This window comes from Mobula birostris, chromosome 14, assembly GCF_030028105.1.
Source record: "Mobula birostris isolate sMobBir1 chromosome 14, sMobBir1.hap1, whole genome shotgun sequence".
NCBI classification, from domain to species: domain Eukaryota; kingdom Metazoa; phylum Chordata; class Chondrichthyes; order Myliobatiformes; family Myliobatidae; genus Mobula; species Mobula birostris.
In genome coordinates this window covers 94,440,538-94,451,099 of record NC_092383.1, presented here as the reverse complement: position 1 = coordinate 94,451,099, position 10,562 = coordinate 94,440,538, and the positions used below count along the sequence as shown (strand labels likewise).

General features: G+C 49.3%; 1 protein-coding gene across 1 annotated transcript; it reads left to right on the top strand.

Annotated features, from left to right (window-relative positions):
* Positions 1-6,336: 6,336 nt before the first annotated feature.
* Positions 6,337-8,035, top strand: g0s2 (G0/G1 switch 2). The gene is made up of 2 exons (XM_072277826.1): positions 6,337-6,445; positions 7,509-8,035. The coding sequence occupies exon 2, from the start codon at positions 7,516-7,518 to the stop codon at positions 7,789-7,791; it is 276 nt and encodes a 91-aa protein (XP_072133927.1). The 5' UTR covers positions 6,337-6,445; positions 7,509-7,515; the 3' UTR covers positions 7,792-8,035.
* The last annotated feature ends 2,527 nt before the right edge of the window (positions 8,036-10,562 follow it).

The window sequence follows — 10,562 nt, the reverse complement described above, 5'->3', positions numbered from 1 at the left end:
GAGCATTTAATAGGCAGTGGAAGCTTGTCGCCATTACTGCCCTGGCTGTACAAGGAATCAATATTAGACATTACAAACCTAGGAAAAAGATACCAGCCCTCCACTCTATCGATACCTCTCATATTCTTGTGAACTTCTACCAGATCTACCCTTGGCCTCTGGAGAACGTATTTATTATGTAACCAACAGAGGGGACATTCTTGACAAACAATCCTTGTCCAAGACATCTGCATCTGTCTCCCTCTCTCCCTCCTGCTTGATGAACTGGCTCTTTTTCACGTACGCGGCTTGGAAAAGAACAAGGACGTTGTGTATTGATTGCCACTGTACCATGGGACCTGGTCTGCTTTACAGAATGTGACAGTTCAGTGGTGTGTAAGGCTATATGACTAAACTGTTTACCAAGTTCAGGGGCATGTTGCTCACAGATTTTCATGGATAAATTGCAAGTAAAAATTTAACTTGAATGTTTTCAATATTTTTTTCTGTCAGGTTGAATCCAGGATCAGGTTTAGTATCACTGGCATATGTTGTGAAATATGTTGTTTTGTGGCAGCAGTACAGTGCAATATAAAATAAAAATTATAAATAATGATAAGATATACACACACACACACACAGTATTTATAAATTAAATTGAACAAGTAGTGCAAAGGGTAAAAATCAAGAAAGGAATATTGAGGTACTATGAGTTCATGGTCCATTTAGAAATCTGATGATGGAAGGGAAGAATTTGTTCCTGGGACATTGACTGTGTGTCTTCAGGCTCCTGTACCACCTCCTTTATATTAGCGATGAGAAGAGGACATGTCTTGGGTGCTGGGGGTCCTTAATGATTGGTATGTTTTGTAACTTCAGAACATTAAACTAAGTCATAGGAAGAGACAGATGTGGGTCTAACTTTACCTCTACTTAGGCGAGGCATGCATGTATCATGTGGTAGTGCAATGACGTATGAAATTCACGCATTTTTGTACATAAACCGTATTGAATTATTTAAAGGAATAAGAATGGTTAATCAAGCAATGTATATAAACAAGATTACTCAAATATTATTGAATTATTAAATACACAGCAATGATGGACACTGACTTTTTGAGTCATTGCCTTTTGAAATGGTCTCAATGCTGATGGAGCTGACTGAGTTTACAACTTTTTGCAGCTTTTTCTGATCCTGTGCAGTGTTTTTCATCGAGTGCTGCGTCATTTAATGTCGGTGATCATGGTCTTTCCATGACTGTGATTGCTCTTGGCAAATTTTTCTACAGAAGTGTTTGCCATTGCCTTCTCCAGGGCAGTGTCTTTACAAGATGGCTGACCTCAGCCAATATCAACACTCTTCAGAGATTGTCTGCCTGGCAACAGTGGGAGCATAACCAGGACTTGTGCTATGCACCAGCTGCTTGTTTGACCATCGAGCACCTGCTCCCACAGCTTCATGTGACCCTGACCAGTGGGGGCGGGGGTGCTACACCTTGTCCAAGGGTGGCCCACAGGCTAGTGGAGGGAAGGAGTGCCTTACACCTCCTTTGGTAGAGACGTACCTCCACCCGAATGCTGCAGTTCTTCTACTGAATATGCTTCACAGTGCTGTCCGGAGGGAGCTCCAGGACTTTGAGCCAGCAACAGTGATGGAATGATTAAACATTTCCAAATCAGTGAGGAGAACCAGCACAGTCACAGCAAAATAATTTTATTATCAGAAAATCAGACTCAGATTTAATCATCCGCATATATCATGAAACGTGTTATCTTTGTGGCAGCAGTACAATGCAATACATAATAATAGGGAAAAAAAACGTGAATGATGGTAAGTATATATATAAAAAATAGTTCAATTAAATGAGCAAAATATAGAAATAAACAAGTAGTGAGGTAGTGTTCATGGGTTCAATGTCCATTTGGAAATTGGATGGCAGAGGGGAAGAAGTTGATCCTGCACAGCTTATACAGTATATGTATATGGTATCATATACAATCTTGAGATTAATTTTCTTTCAGGTATTTACAGGGAAATATAATAGAAACGAGAAAATCTGCAGATGCTGGAAATCCAAGCAAGACACAAGCAGGCCAGGCAGCACCTACGGAAAAGAGCAAGGTCGACGTTTCAGGTTGAAACCCTTTGGCAGAAATACAATATAATTTATGAAATAGTACACTTAATAATAGTACACATAATGATTGACAAACAATTAATGTCCAAAACAGGTCAGGTTGTGAAAATATAAATAAATAATACCGAGAACACGAGTTGTAGAGTCCTTGGCAGTGAGTCCACAGGGTGTGGAATCAGTTCAGAGTTGGAGTGAGCGAAGTTACCCACACTGATGGTTGTAGGGTGATAACTGTTCCTGAACCTGGTGGTGTGGGATCCAAGGTTCCTGTATCTCCTTCCCAATGGCAGCATTAGGATTGGTGGGGTACAATCTGGATAGTGGGGGTTCTTAATGATGGCTTCTGCTTTCTTATGGTGGCACTCCTAAATGTGTTCAGTGGTGGGGCGGTCTTTGCCTACAACCATCAGGCTCCTGAACTAGCGTGGATAACTTCACTCACCTAATCAACGGGCTGACTCCACAAGTTATAGACCAGGGGCTTCTCCCCGGGGTCCGTGGCATAACAAAAAGGCTGGGAACCCCTGGTGAGTGAAGTTATCCACACTGGTTCAGGAGCCTGTTGGTTGTAGGCAAAGCCCTCTTCAACCCTCTTCACTACTCTCCACCAAAGAAATAAATAATTTCTTTATTTTCTTGTGAATGTCTGCAAGAAAATAAAACTCAAGGTAGTATATGGTGACATATATGCATTTTGAACTTTGATAATGATTCACTTGGTGATGGATTGGAACAGATCCACCATTTTCTGTGGTGATGGTGTTCCCCTACACCCCTTGTCCTTGGCAGTGGGTTAGGGAGGAGATGGCAGAGGAACTGTGGGGCATTTTGTAGATGGTACACACCGCAATCAGTGCATGCTGGTGGTGAAAGGATGTTCAGCGTGGTACATGGATGTCCCCATTGAGAATTACTAACACCTGCAAGTCTGCAGATGCTGGAAATCCAAAGCAACACACACAAAATATTAGAGGAACTCAGAAGGTTAGGCATAATCTGTGGAAAAGAGTAAACAATCAACCTTTTGGGCCAAGACCCTTCATCAGAACTCATGAAGGGTCTCGGCCCAAAACGTTGACTGTTTACTCTTTTCTATAAATGCTGCCTGGCCTGCTGAGTTCCTCCAGCATTGTCCATTAAGTAAGCTGGTTTTCTTGGAGGGCATCCACCTTCATTAGAGCTGTTGCCATTGTGGTTTTCCAGACAACTGGAGAGTGCCCCGTTCACACTCTTGACCTGTACTACGTGGGTTTGGGGGATGGGGGAGAGGTCAGGGGCTGAGTCAGTCTCTACAGGAACCCCCAGCTTCTGACCAGGGTTCAATTCCTGCCACTGTCTGTAAGGAGTTTGTACATTCTCCCCGTGACTGTGGGGATTTCCTTGCCCAGCTGATTCAATTACTTGTTGAGTCAGTGAGGCGCACTCTTCCCACGCCTGCTCGCTTCCCCGTCACTGTTCACTTCCTCCTTGCCCACAGTTCAGGAAACGTCAGTTCTCAGGCACGGACCTGTTGTAACCTGGGGACTTCCTCAACATCACTGCCTCGCACTTCAGTGTGGGTGGGTGGGGGGGAAGAGCTCCTCTCCCCTGGGTGGGGACAGGTGTGGGGTGCAGGAGGGCACAGGGCGGGGGAGTGGGAGTGGGGGCTGAGGGAAGGAAGGGAGGGGATGCTGGAGGGAGGTAGTGCAAGAGAAGAGATTGGGGGAGAAACATAGAAAATAGGTGCAGGAGTAGGCCATTCAGCCCTTCGAGCCTGCACTGCCATTAGGTATGATCATGGTTGATCATCCAACTCAGAACTCTGTACCTGCCTTCCCTCCATACCCCCTGATCCCTTTAGCCACAAGGGCCATATCTAACTCCCTCTTAAATATAGTCAATGAACTGGCCTCAACTGTTTCCTGTGGCAGAGAATGCCACAGATTCACCACTCTCTGTGTGAAGAAGTTTTTCCTAATCTCGGTCCTAAAAGGCTTCCCCTTTATCCTCAAACTGTGACCCCTCGTTCTGGACTGCCCCAACATCGGGAACAATCTTCCTGCATCTAGCCTGTCCAATCCCTTTAGGATTTTATACATTTCAATCAGATCCCCCCTCAATCTTCTAAATTCCAACGAGTATAAGCCTAGTTCATCCAGTCTTTCATCATATGAAAGTCCTGCCATCCCAGGAATCAATCTGGTGAACCTTCTTTGTACTCCCTCTATGGCAAGGATGTCTTTCCTCAGATTAGGGGACCAAAACTGCACACAATACTCCAGGTGTGGTCTCACCAAGGCCTTGTACAACTGCAGTAATACCTCCCTGTTCCTGTACTCGAATCCTCTTGCTACGAATGCCAGCATATCATTCGTCTTTTTCACCGCCTGCTGTACCTGCATGCCCACTTTCAATGACTGGTGTACAATGACACTCAGGCCTTGTTGCACCTCCCCTTTTCCTAATCGGCCACCATTCAGATAATAATCTGTTTTCCTGTTTTTGCCACCAAAGTGGATAACCTCACATTTATCCACATTAAATTGCATCTGCCATGAATTTGCCCACTCACCCAAACTGTCCAAGTAACCCTGCATCCTCTTAGCATCCTCCTCACAGCAAACACTGCCGTCCAGCTTAGTGTGAGGTACAGTGAGTGGGGGGGGGGGAAGAGGTGGGGAGTGAGGGAACAGGAGTGGGAGGGGGAGAGCAGAGACAGGGAGTGGGGAAAGTGGAGGGAGAGGAGAGAGAGAGAACGGAGTGGAGGAGTGGTGGGGGAGGGAGTGGGAGCTGGAGAAGTAGTGGGAGGGGGAGAGCAGGGACGGGGTGGCGGGGGAGCGGAAGGGAGTTGGTGGAAGGGGAGTGGGAGGAGAGCTGGGACAGGGCATGGGGAGGTGGAGTGGGAGGAGAGAGAGTGAGAACAGGGAGTGGGGAAGAGTTGGGGGAGGGAAGAGCAGGGATGGGGTAGGGGATAGTGTAGGGGAGAGAGGCAGGGAAGTGGGGAGTAGAGGAGGAGGGTGAGGATGAATGGGGGAATGGGGAGGGGAAGGGTGAGTGGAGGAAGGAATGGGAATTGGTTGAGAGTGAATGAGGGGAGTGGAGGAGTTTGGGAGGGGGAGGGAAGGGGAGCTGTAGTGGGGAAGGAGAGTGGTGGAGAGTAAGTGAGGGAGGATGGGAGGTGGACTTTGAGGGAGAGAGAGTTGGAGGGAGTGAGGAGGGTGAGGGAAGGAGGATGGATGGTGGACCTTGAGGGAGAAGTTGGTGGCGGGAGTGGGGAGGGGGAGAGCGGAATGGGAGTGGGGAGGGTGAGGGAAGGAGGGTGGGAGGTGGATTTGAGGGAGAAGCAGGTGGCGGGAGTGGGGAGGGGGAGAGGGGAATGGGAGCAGAGGAGGGAGGATGGGGGGTGGATTTGAGGGAGAGAGAGTTGAAGGGAGTGGGGTGAAGGAAGGAGGATGGATGGTGGACCTTGATGGAGAAGGAGGTGGCTGGAGTGGGGAGGGGAATGGAAGTGGTGGAGGGTGAGGGAAGGAGGGTGGGAGGTGGACCTTGAGGGAGAGGGAGTTGGCAGGAGGGGGAGAGGGGAGGGTGAAGGAGGGAGGATGGGAGGTGGATTTGAGGGAGAAGGAGGTGGCAGGAGTGGGGAGAGGGAGGGAGGATGGGAGGAGGACTTGAGGGAGTGGGGAAGGTGAGGGAGGGAGAATGGGAGATGGATTTGAGGGAGTGGGGTGAGGGAAAGAGGGTGGGAGGTGGACCTTGAGGGGGTGGGGAGGGAGGGAGGATGAGAGGTGGACCTTGAGGGAGAGAGTTGGAGGGAGTGGGGAGGGGGAGGGAGGGGGGATGGGAGGTGGACTTGAGGGAGTGGGGAAGGTGAGGAGGGAGGATGGGAGATGGATTTGAGGGAGTGGGGAGGGTGAGGGAAGGAGGGTGGGAGGTGGACCTTGAGGGAGAGGAAGTTGGCGGGAGGGAGAGAGGGGAGGGTGAGGGCATGAGGGTGGGAGGTGGACCTTGAGGGAGAGGAAGAGGGTAGGGTGAGGAAAGGAGGGTAGGAGATGGACTTGAGGGAGTGGGGGAGAGTGAGGACACACGGGGAGAGAGGGATTGACCCCCTCCTCACTGGGACTGAGCCCGGGGGTGGGGGTGGGGGAGGAGCTGCGGGATCGAGACAGCGTGCACGTGCAAGGCGCGGGCATTGCGTCAGCTTGGGCGTTCCCGCCGCGCGCTCGCGGACCCTGCTGCCCGGTATAAAAGCAGCGATGCCGGGCCGGGAAGGACCAGCGGCTTCGGAGCCACTGGTGTGCGGAACGTTACCGGCTCGCAGACGCACCGCACTCGTCCGAGGCATCGAGCAGGTGAGCCCGCGCTCCATCCACACAGGAGGCACAGCAAGATCCCAGCGTTGGGGTGAGGGTTCCGGGGACCGACCTACTTTCTCCCCGAGATGGTGAACCTATGGGTTGAGGGGCTGAAGGGCCGCCCTCGCTTTGCAGTGGGTGGTGCTGAGCCCCGTGTTCGGTCCTCATCCCTGGCGCTGTCGGGGTGGAGTCTGTGGGCTCCCCCTGTGACTACGGGGGTCCCCCACCTCCCGGAGTGAGGGGAGAGACGGGAGAGAGAGACAGTGAGTTGGGAGAATAAATGAGATTGCTGGTGTAGATGGACAGCTGATAGTATGAACGGTGAACTGAATGGCATGTACCTTGCAGACTGCCATCACAAGGCTCCAGCCCACTCCAGAGGGTCAGTTACTCAGACGTGGGCAGTGGAAATTTCACCTCACTGTGCACACCCTTTGTTTGGTGGCCCCTTGGTGTGGGTGCAGTGAAGCTGACCCGCTCTTGGTCTGGTTCCGAGGTATCTGGTGAGGGAAGAGTGGATACCACAGGAGATAGACAGACATACTTTATTGATCCCGAGGGGAATTGGGTTTTGTTACAGTTGCACCAACCAAGTGAGGTGGTTCTTTCTGCCCCCTCACCCTGTACCTCTGTGTTCCTGGTCCATGAACCTGAGTCTGGCAGTACCTTTATCTCTGTCCTCCACTGTTCTACTGCAGTGCAGTGTGAAACGTGAAAATAACTAAGATACAAAAGACTTTTTATATATAAAAAAAATGAGATGATGTTCATGGGTGCACATTGTTTGGAAATCAGATGGCAGAGGGGAAGATGTTCCTGAATCACTGAATTGGGGGGTCTTCAGACTCTTATATCCCCTCTGGTAGTAGTAATGAGAAGAGGGCATGTCCTAGGAGATGAGGGTCCTTAATGATGGATGTTACACACCTTGAAGATTTTCTCAATGGTGGGGAGGCTAGTGCCTGTGATGGAATGTACAGAGTTTTAGGACAGTTACAAGGACTAGGTTTTTAATTTTGTGATGTTTGAGGATTATCAATGTCCTTGAATTTTATTCCAGAATCCTGATGGAGACGATGAATGAGTTGATCCCTTTTGCCCAGGAGATGCTGGGCCAACGGCCCAACAGGAAGATGCTGAAGATCTATGCGATTGGCACGGTGCTGGCGTTCTTCGGGGTGGTGGTGGGGCTGGTGGAGACGGTGTGCTCCCCGTTCGCATCTGGCGAGGCAGAGGAGCGGACGCAGGAAGCCCGATTGCCCCAAGCCCAGCGCAAGGATCTGCAGAAACTGAACAACAAGGAGAAACTGAGCCCAAAGCGATATCGCAAGCCTGCGTTATGACCCTCCTGGTGAGGCAGGAGAGAGCTGGGCTGCAGAGCAGCCTCCATAGACTTGGATAATGATCTGCCAGCTACTCCTTGTAGGAGCTATGGTTGGTCTTCAGTTTGCTACTGTGCAGCAGAGTTGTATCATTGTACTGTTCTGCTACCCTGTAAACAATTTTTTATACTGTGCATTTTGCATTCAATAAACTGGCATTTTTAATGGGATATAAATATGTGAACCTGTAATTTATTTGATCTTGTTTTATTTTAGTTAGAGGTAGAGCTCAGTAACTGGCCCTTCTGCACAGCAAGCCATACCATCCCTTGCACCCATGTGACCAGTTAACCTACTGTCCTGAACCACAGGAGATTCTGCAGATGCTGGCGCACACAAAATGCTGGAGGAACTCAGCAGGCCAGGCAGCATCTATGAAATGAATAAACAGTTGATGTTTTGGGCTGAGGCCCTTCTTCAGGACTGGAAAGGAAGGGGTAAGGAGGAGGGAGGGGAGAACAAGCTGAGTTAGCAGACCCTACTAACCAGTACTGCTTTGGAATGTGGGAGGAAACTGGAGTACCTGGTATTATTTAAAATTTTGCAGCCAGTCACAGTGACCCCCTTTTCTCCCCCCCCCCCCCCCCAGTACTGAGTGGGGTTCTTTATGGTGCGGGCAGTGCAGGGGCATAGCAGTGACTGTAATGTAGTGCCAGCAGTCACAGATCGGCGTCAAATTTCCACCTCTGTAAAGAGTTTGTGTTCTCCCTGTGGGCTTCCTCTGGTGCCTGCCGTTTCCTCTCATGTGACCAATGTGTACAGGTTAGGGTTAGTAAGCTGTGGGCTGCCCCCAGCTTGTCATCAGACTGTGTTAGTCTTTGACGGAAATGATGCCTCTCACTGTTTCGATATACATGAGAAATCTTTTGATTAACTACAGTGAGACTTGGGGCAACGGTCACTGGCTGGGTAAAAGTAGCTTAAGCTCAAAGGAAGTGAGGGGCGAGTTTTGTAACAGCGGTGGGTGGCGGTGAAGGCAAGTACAGGAGTAGCATTTGAGAGACTCTCAGGCATGTGGAAGTACAGAGAATTGTGAGGTTTCGACATTGTGTAGGCAGAAGGAGTTGGCTTAATCAGACATTTAATTACTAATTGAATTAGATCAGCATAACATTGTTTGGCTGTTGTTTGTTCTTACATATTGCTTTGAGTGTTTCAGGAAGCAAGTGGGATGTCTGTAGAAGATGCACTGAGTACCCTACCCCTGGCCAGATAACCTGCTCCTAACTGTTGAGAGATTAACATTGATCAGGGAACAAGTTCGATGGTCAACTTGAACTTGCACATTAACCAGTCCCAGTGCAGCCAGAGTCTTTGTTAAATGTCTGTTGACATGGAACAGTACAACCCAGGGGCAGATTCTTCAGCCCATCGTGTCTGCAGTGACAAGGACGCTGATCTAAGCTAATTCCATCTGCCTGCTCGTTGTCAGCATACTCCAGTTCCCTGCCTTTTCATGTGTCTATATGTCGCTGTCACACCTGCTTCCACAGGCTCCCCTGGTGACATGTTCCAGTCAGTCACCATTCTGTGTCGAAGCTGTATTGGAATTCGTGTTCCAGTCAGTCACCACTCTGTAGAAACTATTGAAATTCATTTATCATTTGCATCGACCTAGGTACAGTGAAAAGCTTGTTTCTAACACATCAATTCATTAAACAGAGCAAGGGGAGAACAATAACAATGAAAACTGGAGTGTAAAAGCAACAGAAGGTGCAGTGCAGGTAAACAATGAAGTGCAAGATCGTAACAAGGTAGATTGAGGCCAAGAATCCATTTTGTCTAAGAGATCGCTTCAAGAGTCTGCTAGTAGCAGAAGAAAAGCTGTCCTCGAGCCTTGTGCCTGCTTTCAGGTTCTTGTATCTTCTGACCGATGGGAGAAGGGAGACTACACGGAGTTGGAGGAGGGGGTCTTTGATTATGTTGGTTGCTTTACCAAGGCAGTGCATAGTGCCGACAGAGTGCGCAGTGGCAAGGCTGGATTCTGTGATGTATCTACAGCACTCCAGCGTTTCCTGAGGATGAGGACGGAGTAGTCACCATACCAAGCCTGCAGTAAAGTTGGATTTACAGTTGTATGTATATCCAAGCTAAAATTAGCAAGGTATAAACGACTTACGATTTCTGCAGGATCACTGTTCTGTGGGTTTACCTTGCCCACTACACTGTGCTAACTAATGAAATATAATCACTCCCTTGTGTTTCTTCCTCCCCTCCATCTTCTAACTATGGCACCTCATCTTTTTTTCCTCTCCTGTCCTGCTGAAGGGTCTCGGCCCGAAACATCGACTGTACCCTTTTCCATCGATGCTACCTGGCCTGCTGGGTTCCTCCAGCTCTTTGTGTGTGTGTGTGTGTGTGTGTGTGTATAGCTTGGATTTCCGGCATCTGCAGATTTTCTCTTGTTTGGAAATATAATTGCTCTCCAACTTCCTCCTCTCTCCCCCCCCCCCCCCCATCTGTCCTGGTCTTAGACAATGAAGATATTTCCTTCTGTCTGACCCATCTCCACCACTGGGTGGAGGGCTGGAGCTAAGTATCTACTGAAGGAGGTGTAAGGCGCTCCTTCCCTCCACTAGGACAAGGTGTAGCACCTGCTTAGCCACCCACTCCACCCCCCATGGGAACAGGGGGTGGATGGTTGTACGAACAGCTGGTGCATATTACAAGTCTTGGTTATGGCAGGCAGACAATCTCTGGCTGGAGTCACCTGTGTTGTAAAGACACTGGCC